This window comes from Megalobrama amblycephala, linkage group LG3, assembly GCF_018812025.1.
Source record: "Megalobrama amblycephala isolate DHTTF-2021 linkage group LG3, ASM1881202v1, whole genome shotgun sequence".
In the NCBI taxonomy this organism is placed as follows: domain Eukaryota; kingdom Metazoa; phylum Chordata; class Actinopteri; order Cypriniformes; family Xenocyprididae; genus Megalobrama; species Megalobrama amblycephala.
Window position 1 is genome coordinate 17,163,268 of NC_063046.1, and position 27,324 is coordinate 17,190,591.

The following is a 27,324-nucleotide window of genomic DNA, read 5'->3' on the forward strand; positions in this document are numbered from 1 at the left end:
TTGACTGAATGACTTTGCTGGCAGGCTTGTGGCGGTGTCCGGCACCATTTCTGGCAGCTGTTAAAAAAGTAATAGAATCAAGCAATGATTCTCAGATCAGGAACAGACACCTCAATAACAATTAGGAGTGATGTGGGATACCGAAACCAAATCAAGCAATGGGAAGAGGAGGCGCAGTTCGGACAAAAACCATATCTGATTTGATTGAGTTTAGAGCTTCTATCAGATTTCAAAGGGGAGGCCTGCTGAGAGCTCCTTCTGACATGGTTTGGGGGAACCAAGTCAAAATACCAGAGGCTTTAGAGTTTATTAAATGGATACGCAGTGCAGCAAGCTGAAAATCGAATCTACATGCAAAGTCTCTGCTCTTCTGTGAACTCAATGGCAATCTTTACAAAGCTCAAGCAGAGCAAGGCTGAAAATTGTGACAATTTTGGACGCATATGCTCCTGAAATTTAGATCTTTGACCTCAAAATATATTTGGGAGCATTTGTGCAAGTGCAAATAATTGTTGAGGTGCGACCTGTTTTCATTTCTGTACGAGACGTTCGCTAATTACTGCACAGTATGTGCTTGCTGTGAGCCGATACAATGACCGATGCACCGTTCTAGCCCATAACCAATTAAACTTCATCTATACATTCTTAACTTTAAAGCAGATTTGAGGTTGGTTAATATTAGCAGTCAATCACTCCCTTTCACTGCGCTCCGTTGTCATGTGACATGGTGCTAACTAGCATGCAAAATGTAAAGAGCTGAAGAGAGAAGATGAAAAGAACACTGTTACGTATCACATACCCAGCACTTGATGGTTAACCTGGTTGACTACTTCACTAAAACGCTCCCACACGGGTATTTTTCTTTCCTTCCTTCCTTCTGTTTTGTTTTTAATTCTCCTTTTTGAAATTTCTCTCCTATCTGTTTCGCCTCCATTGCTGCTGGAACATGTGGACCTCGCAACTGCGTAGCTTAATGAGAGTCTGCAAATTAGTGCCTGATGAAAAAACAAATGTTGGAAAACACATCGGAATAATTTCTGTATATTTTTATTTAACTCTTTAAGCCCTGAAGGTATTTTTAGAGTTGTTTTTTTTCTGAGTGACATACACAAAAAGTAAAGACTCATAACTCCAAAACTATAGCAAGGGTAGGTATCTTTTGGGAAAAAAAATTAATTACATTTGGACATTCTCATGCTGAGAAACTGCTGATAAAAGACAAAAAAATAAATAATTTTAGCTCTCTTTCTTTTTTGACATGCATCAACTCAGGAAGGAAATATGGTAGGAGAAACTTCTTTCTTGGTGAAGTTCCTAAACGTGAGCTGTGGTGATAGAATAAAGTAATCAAAAGTTACAGCATTTGGAACCAAGGAAGCCTTTTTGTTTAGCCCCCGACACCCGGAAGGCATTTTTAAAATTGTTGTTCCTCCGTGAGGAATCTCTCATGATCGACGCAATGGATTATGTTGATTTTGGACTCATTCCAATCAGAAGCATCCACTGTAAGTAATGATGTGCCGTTTTTTACGATCTATGCATGGTTTCATGAAGTTATTAGCGAAAATGTGATGTGAAAGATACATTTGATTTTACTTCACTATGTGCACCTGTGTAGTTTCATGTGTCGTAACTCTGTGAGGAATATCTTGTGATAGTCACAACGTATTATGTTCTGGAATCATTTTAATTGTGAGAATCTGTTTATAAAACAATGTGGCATTTTCTACAATCAGAGCTTGTTTCATGAAGTTTCAAGCGAAAACATGACATAAATGCCGCATCTGTATATTACTTACATATGTGTCTTGTGGGGCTTCACATACAAAACTACTCTGTGAGACCTTTCAAATGACACGACACATGACTATCTGAGCTGTATGATGTTTTTGACATATTACAGTACATAGTTAAAAAAAAAAAAGTATTTCATAAATTATGAAAACATTTTTTTATTCAGTAAATAACTTGGAGAGTGCCAACAGAGTCTGCAAGAAATGGTGGGACAAGTGTGTGGCAAAGAATGTGGTGCTCCTAAGTTTTAGAAATTTTGAGCACCAGTGATACCAAGTAAAAAAGTTCATTTCAAGCCCTGCAGAGGCAGTGTACTAAACTCCTTTCACAAGAATTTGAGAACATCCTTCAGGTCACAAGTCCAAATAAAAAAAATAAAAAAGGGGGGTGTAGGGGACAGAGAACTTTGTTTGATTTTAGTCCACAGAAAGAAGAAAGAAAGAGGCATTCTCTCTGATATGGGGATCATCCTCAAAGTACACAATAACAGCTGGAATGCCTTCATAACACTGGAGACTGCCAGCTTCATGTCTAAACCCAGATGTGCCCTCTCATCTGGACTGGGGTACCAACAGCTCCTCACTGAGTATTTAAGAGAACTGTAAACAGCTATGAAACTCATAGTGCGGTTTAGATGAGGTTCATTTAATGGCATATGAAGAAGATATATCTGATATTGTAATAAGATATATTAACAGCTGTTCTTTGTAAAAATTACAATACTTGCTCAAATCCAGCTACAATGACATATTGATGAGTAATCTCACCTGAAGGCATCGCCCACAATCTCCACTTCACTGTCCGTGGAGGTGACGTTGATTTCCTCGCTGGCAGGCACTGCAGGTGCAGGAGTCGCTTCGATCACAACCACGTCTTCATCCAGGACACCTAATTGATAACATGGAAATTAAGCTCATCAATGCTAACATTCAAGCAACAATGCACTAAAATCTACTTGTACAGAACAAATATACACAATTATGAATACTGATACAGGAAGAGATGTAAGTGAGCAATCAATAATCTACCCATTTTCTTTCCAGTAGTACACACTTGGCCAAGGCAAGTTTACATAGCACATTTTATTCAATGGTAATTCAAAATACTTAATTTAAAATTAAAATAAATTAAATAATTTGAGGCAAGTTAGCTTCTGTACATGCCAAATCTGTATTGGAAGATTCATAGTTGTTAAGCATGGAGTTACTAATATCACCAAACAGAACTGCAAAACTAATAGGCAGTGTTAGGGGCCGTTCACACAGAACGTGTCTTTGCGTCTAAAAAAAAGCGCAGCATAGAACGCGAGAGTCTCGAGACGTGCCTTTGAGACGTGATGCAATAACGACAATCACAAAAATAATAGAAATAGGCAAACTGCAGAATTTACAGATACAAGTTTTGACACGGAAAAAAGAAAATAAGATAATGAGCGCCTCCTCCGCCATGTCGCCATTATATAAAACATCTGTCATGCCAACTCGCAATGCTTGCCCCGCCTCCAAGTTCCTCCGATTGGTCCACTGTTTTGGAACTGACATTGATGAGCGGCGCTGTGTGTAAAAGTTGAAATTCTTTTAACTTGACAGAGCGTCTTAAAAACGCGGCGCTCATGTGTGAGGCGCTGCAAAAGACGCAAGCGTAACGGACAATGCATGTCCGTCAAGCGTGCGTTTACATAGAAAAACAATGGGAAAGTAGCGCATTGGAATAGAAAAACGCGTTCTGTGCACAACGGCCCCTTATAAAACAACAACAATAATAAAGAATATAAGTTTGAAGCAGTGGTTCTTAAACTTTTTGACTCCAGGGCCTAGGGATGTTCCCCGCCCCCCCCAATCGACATCCGAAGCTCATTAACTGATCATTAATAGTTAACCAACAAGATTGTTAAATCAGAACTAAATTCAGTTAAAATGGAAAAGTGTCTGTGACTCACATATGATGATGTTTGATGTCACAAAAACATCCAGAACTTGAATCAGTGAAGGGCTCCTCAGGTAAAATGTTTATTTTTGAAGTATAACCAACACACATTTTGTGTATTTGAAAATCTAACAGAATCCCTGCAGGTTTTTGATGAGAAGCACATATATACACACTACCATCAAAGACATCTGTGGTCATACTCTGCCTCAATCTGTACTTTCATAGTGTTATCTGAGCTCCCCAAGTCTTCTGAAAGCTACACTAGGCCACTCATTAATCTAGAGCAGAAGCAATATAAGCCTCAGTAGCTACAGCTGTTTAATTGATGATGGTTTGGTGCAGCAGTGGAGCCAACCAATGCTTCAGGCAGGCGTGCTTGTGTGTGTGTGTGCTGGGGAAACTAAATGTAGGTCAGTCAAAGATGTGCGTTGCAGTATGCCGGCACAGGCTTTTGTAGTACAATCATTTATCTCTCTTCTGATTGGCTCTCCTGCTCAACTTCTCATTCCTTCTTTAACTCAAGCCCTGCCTGGATTTGGTGTCAAGAGGCCCAGGGTGTGTTCAAAATAAAGCTCGCAAGCATAGCTGGTACATGTCTCAGTGCGACTGACAAACAACTTCTACTCGAGCTCCATTTCAACAGTAAATTACAGACCTTTGAAAAACATTGATTTGAATTATAGTAGTGACATGACCCCCACACAGTTTTTAGTAAAAGATGAAAAAGACTTAATTGATGTTCATTACAGTCCTTCCACCATAATTTTTTAAAATTCTATTAATTTTGGCTTCTTTTCTTCACAAATCAGAATCAAACTTTTGCGTCTCTCATGAGCATTGTGGCACTAGTTAGCATGTGCACCAACTGCACAATATACTGAACACAATATGTTAAAACAACTCTACTTCAGCATTGTAAGGTTGTTGTGCTGCACTATCTGTGTTAGGCATGTTTGTGCACTGAGGCAGAAGCTCTTGGCTCGGGAGATTCATCATCATTCTCTGGGGTGTGTTGTTAAGGTCGGCTATCCCACTGAGTGCTGCTGCTTAGCACCCCGCTCTTACCCCGTTCCCCACGCTGCCCACAAGAAATGATCACACTACCAAATATAACTTCAACTTACACCAGTAAACACGCAGCCATATATTATGTGTTCAAACGTACACTATCATTCATGGTAACGATTCTGCAATCCTGTGGAAATTTGCAATCATAAAAGTGCTTCTGAACAAATTGAGAATCACAATTTTTTGTTTTAAACAAAGATTGCGATTCTCCCAGAATTCTGACTTTTTTTCTTTCTTTTTTTTTTGAGTTTTCTTTTCTGCAACACATCTGAGAAGTTTCCTGTCAGATGTTAAATAGACATTTAGAAAATGTCTTTAAGATGTTTATGATTTAGAATGTATGTAAAACTGACTTTTTAAAGACGTTTGTACACAGCAGATGCGTTCTTTATAAGACATCTTGGAGATGTATGTGCTATCTGGGTTCATTTGAATTAATCATTAAAAAAACAGTCTGAATGAATGATTCAATGACTCTCTTATAAATACTTCACTTGTTTCAATACTGGATGAATCAGCGTTTTTGAACAAAACTCTTAAATTAATGATTCAATGACAAATACATTTTTAATAGTCACTTGTCACCACCTAGTGGTGTAATGTATCAATACAATCTTCATTTGAAGCACCAAGTTAAAAAGTGATTTAATCTATTCTGATCCTACCATAGACGTGTTTATATCAGACCTAAAAACTTTTAAGCCAGTACTACTGTGATAATTTGAATATTTGTAACACAGAAATAATGATACTGTGTGGTTGAAAAGACTATGTGAAGCGGTTTAATACCAATACATGGCTTTTTATTGTTGGTGGGGGGAGTGAATGTACCATCCTCAATACCACGACCCTTGAGCAAGGCACCGAACCCTCAACTGCTCCCCGGGTGCCGCAGCAAAAAAAATGGCTGCCCACTGCTCTGGGTGTGTGCGTGTTTGTTCACTGCTCTCTGCTATGTGTGAGCACTTAGATGGGATAAATACAGAGCACGAATTCAGAGTATGGGACATCATACTTGGCTACATGTCACACCACTTTCACTTTTTCTGACTTCTCTCTCTGGGTCAGCAGCAGCACTAACGCAGATTTGAATATTCTTGTGTGCCATTTTCAAAGGTTTAATAGACATTGCAGAATTGTTGTCATTTAAGAACAATATTGCATGGGTGTTTGAATAGAGATTGCGATCTTTTAACGATTAATCGTGCAGCTCTAGTTAGCCGATAGGTATTTAGACTATATGCTAAGTAAATGACAAAATTACATTAACAAATGTCTTGATTTTAAGGACATAGAAAGAGAAAGAGCTGTATTTTAACATGCATTGACCCTTGAGAAAAGAAAATCCCTCAAATCACATCTTACACAGGGAATAAGAGGTACAAACTCTGAACCGATTTGTCTAGTGGAAGCAATTAGGTTTTTTCATACCAAAAATGTTCGCTAAAGGTCTTTTGGGAGGCATGTGTACTGAATGAATGCAGCGTTGTTTTAACGACTGCTTGTGCGTAACGTCTGCGTAGCTGAATTTAATTTAAATTGGGTTTCTCTCCTAGGATGGAGCAATACCTTTTATATCAATACACTGTTGTTAACGCATCTAAAATAAATAGAGAATAGAGGACAGAGTGAGCTGCTGCACGAAAAGTGCATGATCAAAGTTGTCCTAAACATGGCAAGTGCTTTATATTAAGTACTTTAAACTAACTCATTAGCATACATTTTATATTAAAAAAAAAATGTTTTGTTTTTCCCCCTGCTATATCAAAAACATTCCAAATCATGACTTCAAAACCAATGTACATATGGAATAGTCATTTTTGTGTTCCATTACACCCTTAGAAATTATGTAACAACAGGTCTCCTCCCGCAGAACTGAAGTAAGAAATGACCCATGGAAACCTCTGGGGTGCTGGAGAGATGCTCTGATCTCATCCACTCAGTCATTTCAAAAGAAAATCTCTGATAACTCTATTAGGTTTAGTGAGCTAACTCAAACTGATATAAAAACTGATATTCTGACTTTTTTTTAAATGTTAAAGATCTCAAGATTTGTGGAGAGATTATTTAAAAAACTAATTTTAAAAGTACAAAGTACAAATTAGTCAAAATAACTTTATAGCCAAGCATGACTAGAAATATCTACATTCACTAACAATATAATAAAAAAAAAGTAATAAAATTTGGCTAATTTCTATGTCTTATGCAGGCCTGAAGGCCTTTTAAAACTCCCAGATATTTCCAACCATGAGAGATCCATCTCAACCAATTTATCTGCCTTTTTAGACTGCTACAAGTATTTATTGAGTGTTTTTGAGTAGTAGACGACTCATATGTACATTTGTAAACATGCTGGCGTGTGGGAGTGGAAGCAAGAGAGAGAGCGCGAGAAAGAGAGAGAGAGAGAGATTAAGCACTAGGCCACTGGTTATGTATGACATGTCCTCCTCTGATGCATGCTTAGCTGCAGATATTTAACACATTTTTGCGGTTTTATGGGTATGATGTGTGTATGTTCAATCGAGTGGTTTAGATCTCTGTGAGAGGAATGCGCAAGGTTTAGGTAATTTTTATTTTTTTTTGGTACGGTAGAGAGAGCAGTGGCAGACTGCTAGGTGAGGATTTGCTGTTGCTCAACAGGAAACTCAAACATTCTGCGACATGCAACACGCACGGAACAGCTTGCTAATGCTCTTTTCCATTTTATCCTCTGTAGCCATCTCTCAAAAACAGAAGATTTGGCCAAACATAAAAAATGTTTTTTTTTTTTTTTTAGAATGTAGCTATTTTCCCATTGTGTTTATATCTATTTTGCCACATATTCTTAAAGGGGAACTGAGGGAACGAGACTTGCTTAGATCAACAACAACTTGAATGTTCATAAAGGGTAAAAAAAAATACAATCAAGGACAACAGAAGTAGAATCCAAGAGTTTGGCAGAAAATAGATCTGCAATTTGTGCTTTCAGAGGGAGACCGCATACAAAAAAAAATCCTCATAAAACATCAATTTTGAGCAAAGAGAATATAAAAATATACACTACTGTTCAAAAGTTTGGGGTCAGTAAGATCACTCTAATGTGCTGATTTGGTGCTCAAGAAACATTTTTTATTATCAACAATGTTGAAAACATTGAATAGATTTTTTTTTTTTTTTTTTAAAAGCATAAAAAAAAAAAAAAAAAAAAAATCAACCAGGGTTTCAATCCTGGATGCTGATTGGTGAATACAGTGTTCCAGCAGTGTTTTACTTCACAGTTACAAAAACAGCTTCGACCTGTTCACCTGCCAAACACCTGTGGTGGATCGCTGTTATTAGTAAATTGTGTAAATATGAAAAGTATTTACCTAAAAGGTGTTTTATTTTTTCATCAAATACAGAAAAAACATTTTCCTACTCAACAGGAATTGAGGAAAAGCCAATGTTCTCGTTCGGACAAACCAGTTACAATATGAACTAACAGTGAGCTCTTTGTGTCCTTCAAACAACTTCCTTTGAAAACAGTATGTAAATGTAGCTGAAACATGGCCTAAAATTAAAATAAGTATATGAAACGTGTCAGTTGCTCGGTAACATTCTTATGCATGAACCTCTCCCGGAAGGTTCGAGAGTCTTGACAGCGGCTCCCTGACGCCAGCAAATTATATACAATATCCCGGAAATCGAGCAGGCGAGAGAGAAAGCCTGTTTCCACCTGGTATTCAGATGTGTTTTGGTTAAATCGATCACAAGTGGTCAGCCAAGACACATTTCTGTTACACCTGGTATTATTATGCGTTTCAAATGCGTCTTCTGTGACCACTTGCATTCAGATTTTGTGAAGACCCAAGCCTCTTTTTTGTCATACTCAAATACATCACTTTTGCCACATGAAATAGATAAATTTTGTGCCATAGGATGTCATAGGTCACTTTCAAATGAGTGCAGTTATCTTTTGCAGCTCAAAATTTTGTAAGTCTAGGGCCCCTCGCCCAACCCATGATGTTAGGGTTAAGGTGAAATAAAAAGTGTCTTACCTGAGGCCACAGCTGCATTGCTGGCTTGGCTGCTACTGCTGCTAACATCCACGTACAGCTCATCCTCTGCCTCAGTGGAGGAAGGGGAGGAGGAGTCAGAGGTCAGCTCCTCACTGGAGCTGCTGGTACTGTGCAGGAGGTACTTCTTCCGTGCGATCACCTCTCGCTTCTTCCTTAATCGCTCCTTTTGCTTTGGAGTCCGCTGGGCCCCGCCTCCTGCCCCGCCCTTCACAAACCGTTTCCTATGCAACGGCCTGCGTGAGCTGAGACATGGACGTTTCACATGATTGCTTTCTGGCTCAAGCCGAGCCCATTTATGCGACCTGCTGGCACGAGTCCGGGCGAGCAGTGGCCTCATGCCTACTGCCGTGCCTGTGCCACCCATTGCACTGCCAGTGGAGGCAGAACCGGGAGCCTTGAGCTGCTGCTGCTGTCTGACTGTCATCGCCCCACCATCCTCCTCTGAGCTAAGAGTGTCCGAGTCACCAAACCGAAGGCTGGAGGAGGGCGAAGAGGCACAGTCACTCAATGAGGACTCTGGGTTCCTCTCGTCCTCGCTACGTGTCTCTAGCAGCATGGGCCTGTGACGGGGCGGAGTAAGGGCTGCCTCACTCACCGGCGCATCCTTCAGAGAACAATATGACGGCCCAGGCTGCTGGCTCTTGCGCTTTTTGCGTCCCGACAAACCTCTGTCACAGTCTCTGCGACCTCCAGCATCTCGTGAAGGCCGGTGCCTGGTCTCGGCACACAGCTGAGAAGGGAAATCACTTCCTGCCTTGCCAATCACCTCCATCTCAGCGGGGAAGCTCTTAGCTGTCTCCATGGGTTCGGGGTTAGCCAGAGGCCCCTTTAGGGGCTCCTGCTTACGTCGTGCATCAGACGGAATCTCACTCTTCATTGCGACTGACCCACAACGAAGTGCCACCAAGGCTCAATATGTTGAATCCAAAGGTTCCATTGGAGATCCACCAATCCTACAAATGGAAGACATAGAAAATATGCACAAAATGAGAATACGGTCCCCAAAAGACTGAAACAAATTAGATTATATATACTTTTTCATACAAATATGCACTTGTATACTGCTGAGACCTTTTCAACGATATATGACAAGTCTATCTGTTATGCACTATGATTTTACAGATCACATTTTCATATAAAGCAGTTATTTTTTCATGCTATAAAAAAGCTCTTCTAATATGTCATCAAATTTAAAAAGCACTTGTTAAGAGATGGACATATTTCCTATATTCACTGTAAAGCTAAGCTTCTAAGACGACAAAAAACTACACCAATTTTGTGTTGGTCAAGCAAGTGGTTTGTTAAGCAACGTGATAACTTAGTAGCGCTCCCGCTTTAAATTTAAGAGGTTAAGGTTAATGATTAATTGATCGTTAATTTAAATAAAAGATCGATTATGGGAATTTTTGTAAATTGACATCCCTACCGACAATGTAACAAGAGAAGTACGTATGGGAAAATAAGCTATCCACTATGTTTCCGATGCAAAACCTAAGTCTGACTTAGATGTGAATGTTGTTTTAGAAGCCATTTCTGGCTGTTATCCAGGCAGCTCTTGTTGGCGTTGTAATAAAAGAAAGGAAATGGTGACTAAAGAAAGGTCATCTCTTGCACCGCATAGACAGAAACGAGCAACCAAACACGTTTCAGGAGCCACTTAATACCTCCTGCAAAAGACTACACACAAATCAACCATGCGCAAGATAATGCTGCTAGGGGTCATTATTTCCCACCCTCACCTAGTTTTCGATTATTCTTATGATAATAGCATAGGAAAAGAGCAACCCACATCTCTCACACAATGTGATGCCTAATAGCAGACAGCTGTTTGTTGTTTTGCATAAAATGGTGTTCAATACAGGTGTATATGAAGAGCCTCTTCATCTTGATCCTTATATAATGCAGTCATTTGGGCTGAAGCAACCTAATTAAATCCCTCTCAAATTAGGTTCCTGCTTGCTTGCATAATGGGTATTTATCCATCACTGCCCGTAATTTTCACAATGATTACCAACGTCCACAAAGCCTCTTCCTCCTCTCATTATGAAAATCTAACAATTCAGCCATTTTATTATTACCTCTTTTATTCTCATCTCACAACCATCTTTCCCTCTTTAATCAAAATCTCGCTGTGTTCCCGATCACTCTTCCATTCACCAGACTCCCATTACACACTAACATTTCTTCAGCCTTCCCTAATTAATATCTCGACACGCAGAGTGGGACCATGACCCAAACGCCTTACGCTTCACAGCAGCCATGGCAAGGCCCTGAGTTCTCATACCTGTAAATTATGAAAGCAGCCATCTGTTTCCTAAGGCATATAGTCTCTTTTTGAGTCAACTTCTCTGTCTGGTAACAGTGTCAAAGAGTTACTTTCCTGTATACAGCAATCTAAAGATGAAGCATTCCAGGGGTTAATATCGCCACAGTTTGTGTGTACTTCAAAACTTACAAAGAAAGGATTGCCCTGCCAAACATACTAGTTTTAAGAATTAGCCTAGACTGTTGTTATTGGTACCATAAATGTCTAGAATGGGGTATATAATAATAATGGGTCTGGATACACTACCATTAAAACATTCGCAGTTTGTAAGATTTTTTTTTTTTTAGGTTTTTGAGAGAAGTCCCATATGCTCACCAAGGCTGCATTTATTTGCTCAAAATTACAGTATGAACAGTAATATTGTGAAATAATGTTAAAATAGAAAAGTCATTTTAAATTGTAATATATTTTAACATCTAATTTATCTCTGAGATCAGCGTCATTACTCCAGTCTTCAGTGTCACGTGATCCCTCAGAAATCATTCTAATATGCTGATTTTGTGGAAGAAACATTTCATATTTTTTTATAAATGTTGAAAATGGTTGTGCTGCTTTATATTTTTGTAGAAACTGATTTTTTTTCAGGATTCTTTGATGAATGGAAATTTCAGTAGAATAGATTTATTTGAAATATAGAACTCTGTAGGGGTGTGCAATATCACGATTTTTGATTGTGAATGATTAAAATGTCTCCACGATCTGCTTTTTAAGTAATATCATTCTATTGGTTTAAGTTCTAGTGCCTCCGTTCCAACATACGGAACGACACAACGTACACGCACGACATTGCAGTTATTTAAAATCACTAAAGATTATTATTTGTATGCATTTTAAAGCCTTGCTGGTTAAACATTTTATTCACACCCAAATCACGCACACATTAAAATCCTGTCAAACAGCATGTGAGGACTGATCTATGTTATCTTTTGCATCTTAAACAAATACACAGTCGATTATGTCTTAAGTGAACGTAAACAGCTTGGAGAAACCCGGCTAGGTGTCTGTTTTTTAGATCCATGCATGAGATCTCAAAGTGACAGCAGTCTAATAAATCTTGATCCAACAACAAAAGAGAGAAAATCCCTTACTGGTCTTCACTGAATAACTTCAGTTTCTTTAATAAGAATCAATGTATAATTTATACAGTGAAGGTGAAGGTAGGGCTGGGCGATATATCGCATGAGATTGTCACGCGCATTTCGTCAGTAAAGCCGGTTCCCTGATTACCGCTAAATCGCCATCACCTGCTTTCAAATGGAGCGGCATTTAATAGACAGAACCGTAGATCACTGACAAGCCACGCAATATCGCGTTCATATCGCAGATGAATTGCCTTCGATAATGAACGCGATATTGCGTGGCTTGTCAGTGAACTACGGTTCTGTCTATTAAATGCCGCTCCATTTGAAAGCAGGTGATGGCGATTTAGCGGTAATCAGGGAACCGGCTTTACTGACGAAATGCGCGTGACAATCTCATGCGATATAATCGCCCAGCCCTAGGTGAAGGCCTGTTTTATTTTTACATTTGTTTATTTAATTTCTTACTTGAATACTACTGTTAAATACACCTTCTGTTTTTGTATTTGTATATGATATTGTATCTGTAATGTGCATTTTTGTTCTTATTTTTAATAACAAAGATAAAGAAATAAATATTTTCATCTCCACCCACCTCAACTTTGGCCTAAGGCCCCGTTTACACTAGTGCGTTTTCGTTTTAAAACGGCATTTTAAAATGAAAACGATCCTCGTCTACACGGGCGTTTCCACAGCATTTCAGAAACCATCTCCTTCTATTCTATACAACTGAAAACGCATGCCACATGACTGTTCATGCATACTAGGCATGCGCGTACAAGTGTAAACAGTTGTCTCTTGCATATCCATGTAGGTAGCTGCAGTATAAAAAAAAAATAAATAAAAAAATGCAGAGTTTAACTGCACAATGGCCGCTAAAAATTACAACAAAGCCAACAAAGATTGCAGTTCAGTCTCCATGTTACTGTTTACACGTCATCAAGGATACGCAGAGCGAATGTGAGCAGCCATGCCATCATTTTCACTGCAAACCCGGCGTTTTCAAACTAAAATGGGGTCTGCAGCATTTTCGTAAGTCTTTGTTTTCGAGGTTCGAAAAAAATCAGCGTAGCATAACCGTAGCAAAACTTATGCGTTTTAAAACAAATATGCACTAGTGTAAACGGGGCCTAAATCAAAGTCCCTTTAAGACAAGTCGTTTCACTTGGCGGCCATCTTTGAAACGCCTCTCGGGCAGCTATTTCAGTCATGCAAGTGCAGCTCCTATGTCTTTGAATGGGGAAACATGAAAATTCTTCAAAGCTGTTCACCAAGCATGTGATTACATTTCGTATTTGAAATCACCAATGAAATCTGACGACAATTGTATCGTAAATGTGGTTTCTTATGCTCAAATAGTGTTAAAAAAAGTTTATTTTTTTTAGGCTGGAGCAGCCAATGCATATGTGCAGTCCTAAATAATGAAATAATTATTTTAATCTCTGCCCACTTTAGCCTAAATGGTCTGCCATTCTTTTTTCTTTTATATTTTGTTACCTTGTAAGTTTAGGCTACATTTTTAAAATAGGGAAATTAGTTTGGTTTTATTGCTCAGTCACTTGCAAAATAGTAAAACCAACATGAATAGTGATTTTCCTGAAAAAAAAAAATTGTGATATGATATTTTTGCCATATATTTTACCATACATACCATATTTTTTGCCATATCGCCCACCAATATTTGTAACATTATAAATATCTTTAATGTAACTTTTGATCAACTGAACGCATTCTTGCAGGATAAATGTATTAATTTCTTTCAAAGACACATCTTGATTTGACACCAAACTCTTGAACCGTAGTGTAAATATCAGCTAAAAATCTGTAAATCACTGAAAGCAGGCTAAGCCAACACTGGGTGCTATCAATGTATAGAAAATTAATATAGAGTTTATATAAATTAGAAACTACTGCTGTATCAGAAATCTGAAAACCAAAAAGACTTCAAAAGAATAAAAAAAAAGTGTCTTCCAAAGTAAATAGAGTCAAGTTCCCAGTAACTGCAGTCAAAATGTTTTACTGTAACTATGGTAATACTGTTATTCTATAAAGACCGCTAACTTTTATTATGACCCACTGGTATTGAGCAATATCCAGTTTCACAAAAGCAAACCAAACTCTCTCACAACCCTTTAGTCTATAATCTAAGAAAACATCAACCTATGTAAAATAAAGCTGTGAATTTATTTTTTTTATAAAAAGCGGGGAACATTGAGAAGCATTTTTATTTATAAACAGAAAACAAAACAAAAAAATACAGGTTTTATAATGTATCCTTGCTATAAATATTGTTACTTCAAGACTGAGATGAGGAACCTAGACTTGCACCACATAAAAACAGTCTGACTGGGCTTCTATTGCATGTTAAACGTATTTATTCATTATTTATAACGTTTTTAGCACAATTTTCACTCTTCACTCCATTAAGAAATAAGAGCTCAAACTGTGTTGATCGACGTCCCTGAGCTAGACTGGTCTCCCAGGCTCCTCTGAGGCCGATCCTGTCAACCTGTGATGTACCGCTGTGCCATGCAACAAAGTGCACCACAGCACCTCCATATGAGGCAGCCCCAGAGGGCCCCATTGCGGCAGTGCCTCTTGACGCCAAGGTGGATACAGATTTCAGAAGATAGGGGATTTTAGGGGACTGTTTTAATTCCTTCCCCAGGGATTGCTGTGTATATCTATGTTGAGTAGCTCCGCCATAAGCAATAGCATGACACACAGCCGAAATGTGGGAGGAATAACTGTAAATATCACTACAAATTCACCACACAAATTAAGGTTCATGAAATGTAAACATCACCAGTATGTTTTTTTTTTAAGTCAGCAATAATTCAAGTTACATCTGAAAGACCCGAAAAATAAGTGCAGTCAATACACATTTATTAATAGTATGCTCTCACTTTACGTCGTGGAGCAGGGTCATGCAACGGTTACATTAAAAACAACTTGTGCACCCTTCAGGGGCATTTTTTTCAGCTTTACTATGTTCTATACAAAAAAAACCCTCAAACTTCAGCTGAATCAATTAACTGAAGAAAATTCTGAACAAATTGGGTCAAATCTGATATACAGTTGTTAGCTGAAATCAACATAAAATACAGAAATAGTTATAAACAATGCACAAGCATATCATTCTCTTTTAGAATATAAAGCATTTATTTAATCAAGCTCTAAAAATGGCTAGTTTTGATATTGCGGGATTTGTGACGTCACATTGGCAAATGCATTTACATATGACTGCCTCCAGAGCAAGACATCGATGAACAGTTATACATCATCACACCATAGGCCCCGCCCACTAGCATTCAGTCACTTAATGGACGCATCCAGTTTAAAAACAGCACATTTTCATCTCTTTAAAGACTTCAGAAGTATCCCAGCATCGGAAGCAAGTGGATTGGGTTATTTTATTGGCGTCCTGGATCACGTCGGAGAAATATATGTATGTTTGGAGCATTTTGTTTTGTCAGTGTAATGGAGAGTTCATAAAGAAACTTTTGTTGAAAGATGAAGCAGCCAGCTGTATTGGATCTGACAGTAGCTGCATCACAAACCTTTAGTAAGCGATTTTATAATGCCTTGTCTGTAAATACGCATTTTCAGGAATCACAACTGCATTCAGCGACAGTTTCAAAAATGGCGGTTCATAACATGGGGAAGTTTTATCAAAATTGACAGCATGTTATTAAATAAATGTGTCCAATCGAGACATGAGTTCATCCATCAGATATTTTAAACAACCAAAATGGTCTTTAAATACTCAGTAACTGCCTGCAGATAGTACGTTTGAGCTACGTACTTTGATAGTTGTCCAGTGCGGTTCTGTTATGTGTTTGTAATGAACCTCTAACATTAAAATAATCATTTTTAAAAAAATCTATGTCATGACACCTTTAAAGGGTTAGTTCACCCAAAAATGAAAATTCTGTCATTTATTACTTACCCTCATGCAGTTCCACACCCGTAAGACCTTCATTAATCTTTGGAACACAAATTAAGATATTTTAGTTGAAATCCGATGGCTCAGTGAGGCCTTCATAGGGAGCAATGACATTTCCTCTCTCAAGATCCATAAAGGTACTAAAAACATATTTAAATCGGTTCATGCGAGTACAGTGGTTCAATATTAAAAGCGACGAGAATATTATTGGTGCGCCAAAAACAAAACAAAATAACGACTTATTTAGTGATGGCCGATTTCAAAACACTGCTTCAGGAAGCATCGGATCATAAACAAATCAGTGTATCGAATCTGCTGTTCAGAGCGCCAAAGTCACGTGACTTCAGCCGTTGGCAGTTTGACATGCGTTCTGAATCATGATTCGATACACTGATTCATTTGTGCTCCGATGCTTCATGAAGCAGTGTTTTGAAATCGTCCATCACTTTATAAGTCGTTATTTTGTTTTTTTGGGCGCACCAAAAATATTCTCGTGGCTTTATAATATTAATATTGAGCCACTGTACTCACATGAACTGATTTAAATATGTTTTTAGCACATTTATGGATCTTGAGAGAGGAAGTGTCATTGCTCCCTATGGAAGCCTCACGGAGCCATTGGATTTCAACTAAAATATCTTAATTTGTGTTCCGAAGATTAAGGAAGATCTTACAGGTGTGGAACGACATGAGGGTAAGTAATAAATGACAGAATTTTAATTTTTGGGTGAACTAACCCTTTAACAGCAGTTGATGTAGCGAACGCAGTTCAGCGCTTCCGTGTTCTATGACAGAACACGGCTCCTGCGTCAGTATCACACACGTGTCATGCTGCTCACATGTACAGTGTCGGCATTCGGACGTAAATTCAAGCGTTGAACTGTGCTTACTGCAGCAACTGCGTAGGAGACTGACATGGAAGACAAAAAAATTGTTGAATAAAGCTGTTATTTTTGCACAAAAAGAGTATTCTCATCGCTTCATAACATCAAGGTTGAACCACTGCAGTTACATGGACTATTTTAACAATGTGTTTACTACTTTTATGGGCCTTTACAGTGGTAATTAAATTGAGTCAGAGAGCTCTCGGATTTCATCAAAAATATCTTAATTTGTGTTCGGAAGATGAACGAAGGTCTTGCGGACATGAGGGTGAGTAATTAATGACAGAAATTTCATTTTTGGGTGAACTAACCCCTTAATTTCAGTTATTCTACAATTTAAATGAATTAACTAAAAAGTATCATCCAAACCACTGTGAAAGACATTTTTCTCCTCAATGTTAGTATAGCTGGGAAAGACCATTAGTAAATATTTAGAGATCAAGCACAGATGTCAATACATTAACAGGTCTGAGAGCAAACTGCAGTTCTTTCTCCAGGCATGACGTCTCATGTTGGAAAGCTGAAACACTTTATTATTAATACGTACAATTTAATCCTTTATAGAGGCAGATGACATGAAATTTTTATGAGCTGTTAAGACAATGACAGAGATAGCATTTTCATATCTGGATGGGATTACTGCACTTGGGAGCAGCGAAAGTAACACTGCATCTTATTTCTAAGGGTTTGTTTTTCAAAACAGATTATGGAAGTGCACCATGAAAGCAGATTCTTTGAACAAATCACTGATCAGTAGTTTGAGCCATGGTGAAATTAATAATCTCTTTTCAGATGTCACTGATTTATGGAAGTCAACAGCACATATGTCATGGTCCCAGAGGGGGCACATTAAAATGTTATTGTAAATGCAAAGACTGGAATCTGATCCAGCTGGCTGTTCAAGTTGCTGACCAATTCAGTCTAAAAAAATGGTCAGATGAAACCAGCTTTTCCATTTCCAATCAAATAACAACGTCGGTTCAACAACAATCCAATAAATCATAACACAAAGGCAACGAGGGTTTGACAAACAACAGAAAAAGAAAGGCAGCGATGGCATGTTGATGCTGTTGTTCTCACTTTCTTCAACACATCAGCTGACAGCACTTCAGATTATAAAACACATCCTAAAGCAGACATCTAGGACACGTTTAAACCAACTGTGACAGCTAATGTTGTGTACATCAGTAGCCCATTGGGCCTGGATGTGCTGGGACAAACATCTCTACTGAAACTGCTAGCGGCGGGCTATTAGCCTCTCCGGTTACTCAAACAATAGCTCATACCAATTGAAATTTACCATTAAAAAATATAAACAAAGCCACTTACCTCTATACACGGTGGGAAACTATCCCTCTTGAACTTAACCCCCTTTCCAGTGTACAATTTTCGTCGACAGAAGTAGAAAAGTATTGGGGAAGCAAGTGAACGTCAGCGGAGGCTTGTGTGAAATTGACAGTCACACAAACCCGGAGAGGGAGGGAGATAGAGCGAGAGGCCCAGCGCTTTAGCCTCCCCGCTAACTGACGGATATTTCGACGATTCCGCTTTAAATATATGAGAATACGCACGCGAGTTACAGTATCATACGTTTAACGTCACAGCGAGCTAATCGTACGGAGAGGACAGTTTATTTAACGGTCATATGTGTTTCGAATTCCTCCCCGTTTGCCCTCGGGTGCGAGTCCCCATTCCTGCCTATCCGCGGCGTCCATTAGAGCGCTGCTATGTGTGTATGTGAACAGCCCTGCTGCTGCTGCTGCTGCTGCTACGCACACACACACGCGAGCGAGGATTTCGACATTTTACGACATTCTCGTATCCTTGACGACTCTCCGAGACAACAACATCACCTAAAGGCTTGTCGAAAATGATGTATATTGTGAATAACCGTTAATGATCATAGTTGTTGACTACTGACTCTAGTTAATCTATACAGATATTTTAGTGTGGTTTGTGAATGCTGACCAATGTAATTTACTGTGTTGTATTAGGGAGTTGGGCGCCTCGTGCTCTCTAGTGGCAGAAAGTGTCAGCGCTTCATGTACATACAGCTTGTATGTTTTATGGGGTTGTCGTTATATATATATACCATTGAATACTACACAATACCACATAGAATTGCCCTTAATATCACAACTTTCTGATAAAAGCAATATTAATATTTTAAATGATATTGGTCTACTGATGAGGTACCAATTTCTATTTTATAATTTTTTATTTTATTTATTTTTTTTTTGTTCAAAGGTGACAAAACCCCACAAAATGGGATATATATATATATATATATATATATATATATATATATATATATATATATATATATATATATATATCCTCCTGGGACCCAGAAAAAAAAAATAGTATTTTTTTTTCATATCATTATATTGTTTAGACTAGAGCATAAGAAACAAATGGAAGAAAAAAAAATATTTTTGAAAAATTATATTTTATTCATGTTATGCTATGTCCTCTGTGGTGGACACCAGGACTAAGTTGTTTAAAAAATAAAATGACATAAAATGACATGTATAGGCAAAAACAATGGGATTTTTTTTTTTAATCACCTATCAATTTTTAGGCTTCAGGATTGTTTTTAACCATACTTTGTTTAAAGATGATTCTCAACTATGTTATGAAAGATATAATGGAATTAATTGATATACCATTTTACTTTATACAATATGTGGGTAAAATAGCCATACATGGATTTTCCCATTCAATACAACTGATCTATACACTTTATCTAATTTGTATATTAATATGTTCTTGGGGAAACGTAATGAAAAAATAAGTTTAATAATGGGAGTAATAATTGGCAACATTTTCATAATAATATCTAATAATTAATAGGAATATTGATACATAATTTATTTTGCTATTCACTTGTTCTGTCTCCTAAAATGCCTGATAAACATGATTTAAGTCCTGTGGTGTCCTCTACAGTGGACATGTGTAAAATCAATGTCCTGCTTTGTAACAGAAAGTCATATTTTGATTAGAAACTCTGTAACATTTTCTTGAGATATTGATTTATGACAAACAATTTGAAAATTATTCAGATATAAATGATAATAACAAAATATTATCATATTTCCATAAGGGTGTTAAATTTGAAAATTTGATCACTAAATCAGTCATATTTATATATATGTCATATTTATTATATATATATATATATAATTTATTTTTTTTCTGTAATCTACTATCAGCCCACTGGCCATATTGTATTTCAGTGTCTCGAATCTTTTGAATCCGCTTATTTCTGCAGGTTGCGCTAGTAGGTGACGACAAGTGAATCTTTTTGTGTTGTGAACTCACTTAATTGAGTCAAAATTTTGGAATGCGTAATGGACTCAGAAAAAAAACCCACTAAGTTTACAATAGGTTACATAAACACTTTGATGTTATTTTTGATGTACAACAGTCACTTGATTCAAAATGGAGTGAAGGAAACATGAATCAGAGCATGGAAATGAACAAGAAAGATTCATTCACTAAAAGATTTGTTAATGAACGAATCACTATTTCAGTTGTACTTTCTCATTACATCAATGACACACATGAATTTTGCTGTTTTATTAGAGGTTTTAATCCTTTGGGCTCAAACAATTTTCAAAGACCCAATGACTTTTCCATTTGTTTGTGATTTATTGAATAAGGAGGATAAGGATTTTAAAAATATTTTTACTCAATAAGAAAAAGAAAGTCTAAAATGAAAGAATGAAAAAGAAAGTCTAATCACAGTAGGCTTACCTCATACATCCAATTTTTTGCAGGACAAAAAAAAATAAAATAAAAAATAAAAACTGTTGAGAATGTGAATTGAAACAAGAAATATCTCAGATTTTAGTCTTTTTAGCTTATTTAATGCCAGTTTTTATCTTAAATTAATTTAAGTAATCTTGAGGCCCCCTAGTGGACCCGGTTGATGAAAGCCACTGTTTTATCAACAATAATCAGTAATGGTTTCATTCATATTCAAACTGTTTCAGTTTAAAAATGTACAGTCTTTAAAAATTAAAGGTCTTTGACCAACAGACACTGTTATCAACACAACGCCACATAACTACTCAAAAAACAATTACTAAGGAATCAGTCAAACAACTTTAAAATGAGTTCAGTTCAATGCCGTCGTGTTTTACAGCGCTACATGTGAAACCGGAGATGAGGGATGATTGATAAGCGTCCCTTCCCTTTTCAACCAATCGAAGTTGAGTATTCCGCGAGGCAGTGACCAATCAGACAGCGCGGAGCGGTATTTGAATCACCAGCAGGCCTTTGTACTGTACGGTTTGTTTTGAGTTGGATAAGGAATACTAAGCAAAGCTAAACGGCCTGTTTTAATTTTTTACATTTTTATTAAGAAAGTCCTCTCGAAAAGCGTATTCGTCATGGAAATGCACGCTTTGGTGAGTATTTAATGCAGAAATATGTGTTTGTATTTATCTGATAAAAGACTTGCTAGCGTCAAAGCAGCTTCGTGTTCGTTAGCTTAAATTGCTAAGAGTTGTTGAAATAGCTTGTAGGTGAAATAGTTTAGTTTTTACTTCCTTTTCTATTACAGCGCAATGCAAACAACCCTGTTTTTATCGGTGGCAAAGGCGGTCCTGTAAACGGTGCTGCGAGGAGGGCCGTGTTTGGCGAACTGTCCAACTTTGCCCACAAACCAGTTCAGACCAAGGTAACAGTTACGTGTCTTTATTTACCACCATGCAACTTGTGCATTTGAGCAACAGCGTGACGCCACGCATTCCTCTTTGGTCTTTCCTTTTCAGAAGGTTCAGCCTGCGCAACCTGTAAAATCAACTGTCCAGCCAGCTGTTGTGCAACCCAAACGTGCCCAGGTACAGCACGAGGTCCCTCAACCTCCCCCAGCGTTACCCCCTGCTCAAACTGACGTGAGCATGAAGGAAGAGGAACTGTGTCAAGCCTTTTCCAACACACTCTTTCCAGTTGAAGACATCGATGAGGGGGATGCTGACATGCCTCAGCTGTGTCCTGAATATGTAAAGGACATCTATGCATATCTGCGAACCCTTGAGGTACTTGTGGCTTGTCTTTACTTTTTATCTCTTTACCTTTTGTACTTTTTACAAGCTTCTATGCTCTTTTTGCAGGTCCAGCAGTCAGTCCGTCCCCGTTATATGCGTGGTTATGATATCAACGGACGAATGCGTGCTCTCCTGGTTGACTGGCTGATTCAGGTGCACTCAAGATTTCAGCTCCTGCAGGAAACCTTGTACATGACCGTAGCTATCCTTGATCGCTTTCTCCAGGTAGAAGTTACAGCCTTTATAAAATGTGGATTTTATTATTTTTTTTTTTTTTCTCCCCCCTACATTCCTATGTTGTGAAATGCTTTATTAGTGAAATACTTCTGGGGTGATGTCGGATTTCATCAAATTGGATTTTAATATCTTGTAACAGCTGTTTTATATGATCTGAAAAATCTACAGAAGTCTAAAATTGTGGAATTGTAAACCCCTTTTTCTCTTCAGGTTCAGCCTGTGACTCGTAAGAAGCTCCAGCTAGTTGGGGTTACTGCAATGCTGCTTGCTTGTAAATATGAGGAAATGTATGTGCCGATGGTTGGGGACTTTGCCTATATCGCTGATGATGCCTTCACGAAAGCCCAGATCAGAGAGATGGAGATGATGATTCTCAGTGAGCTGAACTTTGAGCTTGGACGTCCTCTGCCCCTACACTTTCTGCGGAGAGCCTCAAAGGCTGGCAATGTAAGCATGGGTTTTATAATCCCTGATGTGGTTTAGCAGTGTTTTTTTTTTTTTTTTTTTTTTTTTTTTTTAAGTTCAGATGTTAAGCTCTGCCTTTTTTTCAAACTACTTTAGGCGGATGCTGAGAAGCATACACTGGCAAAATATTTCCTTGAACTGACACTACTTGACTATGACATGGTCCACTATAACCCTTCTGAGACTGCAGCTGCTGCTCTGTGCCTCTCTCAACTTGTGCTTGATGGCCAAAAATGGGTAATTTTTTTTTTTTTTTTTTTTTATCCCCCCCCCCTTCCTATAACCTTCCCCACACATGTATATGTATATAATTTACTTTTTTTTTTTTTTTTTTTTTTTTTTTTTTTTTCTCCTCTTCCCCCTTGCTGCTCTAGTCACCAACCCAGCAACACTACTCCACCTACGATGAGGCCCACCTGAAGCCCATCATGCAGCATATTGCCAAAAATGTGGTTACAGTCAATGAAGGGCTCTCAAAGCATGTGGTAAGCATATTATTTTTATTTTTTTTTTTTTATTTTTTTTTTTTTTTCCCCTTCTCCCTTATTAGACTTGGTGGGACTGTTTACATGACACAATGACAACAGCGTTTTGGTGGCCTGAAAACAAACTTTTGAAATTGAAGAGTTTTTAAACTATATATAGTTATTTGTGAAAATGTGACGTCTTGCACTAGAGTACTACGTTTAGTCTATCCACCTTATTTTTCAACGCAGATGTGCAAGACTTCAGATTTATTAGGTGCTATAGGGAAATAATGAGGAGAATATCAAAGTGCAGTAAACTGTAAAATAAGGTGGATAGGCATGCTCTATAAAAGTGTTTTTTTTTTTTTTTTTTAAAAAAAAAAAAACAAAGTGACACTGCCAACTAGTCTGGCATGTGTAATACAGCATTTTTAGTCACTTGCGCAGATCCGTTTGAATAGGAATGGTTTTGAAAAGTTCTGTACAAAGAACTCTTCTGTTTTTGGTACATTGTTGTCATGTAAATGTACTTGCACTTATGCATTTGGCAAAATCTTATTCAAGGCAACTTGCAAAAAGGGAACACGGCATGGGTTTGGTTGTACTGAATGCTAGGGTGATGTCCATCTCTTGCAGACTGTGAAAAAGAAATACTCCAGCAGTAGGCTCATGAAGATCAGCCTCCTTCCCCAGTTGAAGTCTTCAGTTGTGAAAGATCTGGCTGCTCCTCTGCTGTCCAGCTCCTGAGGATTTTTATGTGGGAATGGACACTAAAAATTGCACTTTATTTTGTGTCAGCCATTTTGAGAGATGGACTGCTGCTTTTTAAACCTAATGTACATACTTTTGAACTGTCTGTATAAATAAATGTTTCTCTTTTTTTTTTTTTTTTTTTTTTTAAAAGACATTTTTAAGCTGAGGGTTTAAATTGGGTTTTACTGTTTCTTTATGAACTTGATGGAGCTGTATTTGCTTGCCCACTTAGTTGGCAAATTGGAGCTGATGTCATTAAAATCCAAAGATTTGATAACCCTTTTGACTTGTGTTAATGCTGACATAAGTTTAGGATTTGTTCTAGTGAAGGTTAATCTAGTTGAACTTGAATGGGTTCTGACTCTTTAATAAATGAGAAACACTTGGATTGAAAACTCAAATAATGCAACTCCTCATGCTGAATGAAGGAAGTCTTTCCACCTGCTGTCAGGGATGTTGCACATGTGGTGCTTAAACTCCCAACAGTTTAATTTCTGAAATGAAAAGGGGGCAAGTTTAAGGTCTCATTGACAATTTTGTACTGCATCACAAATTTGTTCCTTGAAATATTTAAGATTAAGTTTTTGGTCTACACTTCATCTTAAAAGGAGAATTAGAGAACGGTATCATATCTTAACTTTATGGGTTGCTGACATATTACAAGTTGAATGCATGGAAGAAACTTGCAATCTGAAGTTTTGGGTGAGGATTGGAAAGCAGCTTGTACTAAGAGCTCGCACTGTCTGTAAATACACACCTTAAACTTGTACGGTATAAATGGTTAAGGTGGACATATGTAGCACTGGTGGAATTAAATGGAACAATGTACGAGACATATGTATAAAACATGTGGAACATTGTTTCAGTGTATTTGGCAATGCAGAAAGAGTAAATTTATTAGAAGAGGTAAAAGTCATAATTGAGAAGATAATTTCAAAACAAATTTTACTAAACCCTAAGCTTTTTCTGTTGGGCTTATACCCAGAGAAACAATTATAGAAGTGAGCAAGCATTTATAGACCTCCACTTTATGCCAAAAAATGTGTTGCTCTGTTGTGGACAAAGATTCACAGACCAAATACTACTCGATGGATAAGAGAGATGTTGTCAAGCCTTCCATTAGAAAAGATAACTTGCATTTTAAAGGCTAAACCGCATGTATTTGAAAACATATGGAGCGGTTCCCACCATAGACTTGAGAAATTCTTCAACATGTATTTTAATTTTGAATAGATTACCACTGGCTAAAACAGGAGGAACATTTTTTTTACTTCGTTTTATCCTTCTAGAGAAAATGCAGCGATTTTATGGTTGAATGGAATTTGAAAGAATGAAATACAGCCTTTTACATTCATATACAAAGTGTTAAGTGAAAAAAAAAAAAAAAATATATATATATATATATACACTAACACAATGCTACCCAGAGTATGTTTTTTTTTCTTTTTGTATATTATGTGGTTTCAGTTGTTCCACTTATTTAATCTTAGTACAAAAGTTGAGAAATCATTTGTTAGTGAAAATGTTTGGATGTAGATTTCATGCACACATTTGTGGTTATGCATAGTGATTGAAACCTATTGTGTTTGGTCCAGTGGGCATTTATTAAACCAATAATTATGCTTCTTGCTAAACAGTTCATCAATCTCACCCACAATGCATCTCTAAACTGATCTGAGATTGAGATGTATGTAAAATGCCAGCAATATTCAAGTAAACTATTTACAACACGGGCTGGATTCATTAAACATTAAGATTTTTTTCTTTACTGCCATTTTGCCAAAGGTATGTATATTTTGTATCCCCAAAATACTTTTTGTTAAACATGACTCAAATCCATGAAAAGAATGTTTCTGTCAATGAGAAAATAACCTAAGCTGTTCTTAGGAAAATATATGGGAAGTGAACTTTGGAACATTCTTAAGTTGTTTCATAACTGTCATCTTAAAAGGGATAGTTCACTCACCTATTTACTCACCCTCAAGTTGTCCCAAACCTGTATGGATTTTTTCTTCTTCTGCTGAACAAAAGAATATGCGTAACCAAACCGTTGATGGGCCCAATTTTGTTATCCATATTCTTCAAAATATCTTCTTTTGTATTCGTCAGAAGAAATTCACACAGGTTTGGAACAACTTGAGGGTGAGTAAATGATGACAGAATAAATAAGAACTTTTGGGCAAACTACTCCTTTAAGAAGATTTTTCTCTTCACTGACTAGCACCTTGGCAAATGTTGACCTGACCAGTACATTTGTATGATATTTTACTCATAAAGTGCTTTGCATCTGTACAGTAACAGAAGTGGTGAAGAGTTCGGAAATACCACTGCAGTTTAAATTTAAACTGTTTTGCACAATGATACATTCAGCATTGTTTTGAGATTATGAACTTAACATCAAAAGCATACAATCCATGGTTTTCAAGAGCTGTAGTGCAGTTGATACATTTGGGTTTCTCTTAACTACAATATGAAAGGCAACAACATGGTGAAACGTTCCTTAGCAGCAAAACATTTCCCACTAAAACCATTGATTTAGACATGACTTCAAGAAATTAGAAAAAAATTAAAATCAAAAACAGCAGGTGACTAATGCCAAGCACCTTAATTTACATATAAAATCTATCCATTTCAAAAGCAAAATAAAAAGCCTGTTCCCACATAAAATGGCTACTTCATCTCTAAGTGAACTAAGATCACCTTAAATATCAATGACAGATGAACAAACCACATCAGAAATAAACTGTAGAATGCTGTAATATAAATACAATAAATAGTTTTGATCAGTGCTCACAGGGACAGCTCAGTATTCAGCGCCCTGGAGAAAATTTTCATGTCCGGTCAGCGTCTGCCCGCATGGCCTCAATTGTCCGTGGCAACACAATGCAAAGCTTATGCATTCAGCCACAGCCAAAGCGCATCTCGCTCCTTCCTTCATTATCTCCATTTCCCCTCGTTTCTTTGTCCTTCTCCTTCGTCTAACGAGTTTGCTGAGGTTCAAATCTGGTTGCCTCATTAACGGCAGAAGAGGTTAGATCTTGGTCACGTAGTTGTTTGGGAAAAGGCCTTGTTTACCTCTTAGTCTCCCTGTCCACCATCCAGAGGCGTCTAATGCATAAATATCACAATTAATCCCACAATGCATCTCTAAAATGGTCCGAGATTCATATATATGTAAAATGACAGCAACATTCATGTAAACTTTACAAACAAGATTCACAAAACATTAAGAATAACATTTTCGTAACTGCCATTTTCGAAAAATATTTCAATTTTTTTTTAGTT

General features: G+C 37.5%; 3 protein-coding genes across 11 annotated transcripts in view; 1 reads left to right on the top strand and 2 right to left on the bottom strand.

Annotated features, from left to right (window-relative positions):
- Positions 1–18,930, bottom strand: part of rnf111 (ring finger protein 111) — a 45,069-nt gene extending 26,139 nt beyond the window's left edge. For 2 of the 4 annotated variants that reach the window (XM_048184328.1, XM_048184326.1), the window contains exons 1-3: positions 18,393–18,930; positions 8,808–9,781; positions 2,562–2,682 (exon numbers count right to left, since the gene is read on the bottom strand). In XM_048184328.1, the coding sequence (XP_048040285.1) occupies positions 2,562–2,682; positions 8,808–9,705 (1,019 nt within the window). In that variant the 5' untranslated portion in view covers positions 9,706–9,781; positions 18,393–18,930. The remainder of the gene's footprint in view (positions 1–2,561; positions 2,683–8,807; positions 9,782–18,392) is intronic. The other 2 variants (XM_048184329.1, XM_048184327.1) reach the window with 2 other exon arrangements.
- A 2,345-nt stretch (positions 18,931–21,275) lies between these two features.
- ccnb2 (cyclin B2) lies at positions 21,276–24,318 on the top strand. The gene is made up of 8 exons (XM_048184337.1): positions 21,276–21,475; positions 21,631–21,747; positions 21,842–22,108; positions 22,184–22,342; positions 22,565–22,801; positions 22,916–23,056; positions 23,194–23,304; positions 23,923–24,318. The coding sequence occupies exons 1-8, from the start codon at positions 21,458–21,460 to the stop codon at positions 24,031–24,033; spliced, it is 1,161 nt and encodes a 386-aa protein (XP_048040294.1). The 5' UTR covers positions 21,276–21,457; the 3' UTR covers positions 24,034–24,318.
- Positions 24,319–25,242: 924 nt separating this feature from the next.
- Positions 25,243–27,324, bottom strand: part of myo1ea (myosin IEa) — a 59,941-nt gene continuing 57,859 nt past the window's right edge. For all 6 annotated transcript variants that reach the window (XM_048184335.1, XM_048184333.1, XM_048184331.1 and 3 more), the window contains one exon: positions 25,243–27,147. In XM_048184335.1, coding sequence (XP_048040292.1) covers positions 27,071–27,147 — 77 coding nt within the window. In that variant the 3' untranslated portion in view covers positions 25,243–27,070. The remainder of the gene's footprint in view (positions 27,148–27,324) is intronic.

Coding starts and splice junctions, on each gene's coding strand:
- ccnb2 (XM_048184337.1), top strand. Junction 22,109..22,183: donor CATATCTGCGAACCCTTGAG/GTACTTGTGGCT, acceptor CTCTTTTTGCAG/GTCCAGCAGTCAGTCCGTCC. Junction 22,802..22,915: donor GAGCCTCAAAGGCTGGCAAT/GTAAGCATGGGT, acceptor AAACTACTTTAG/GCGGATGCTGAGAAGCATAC.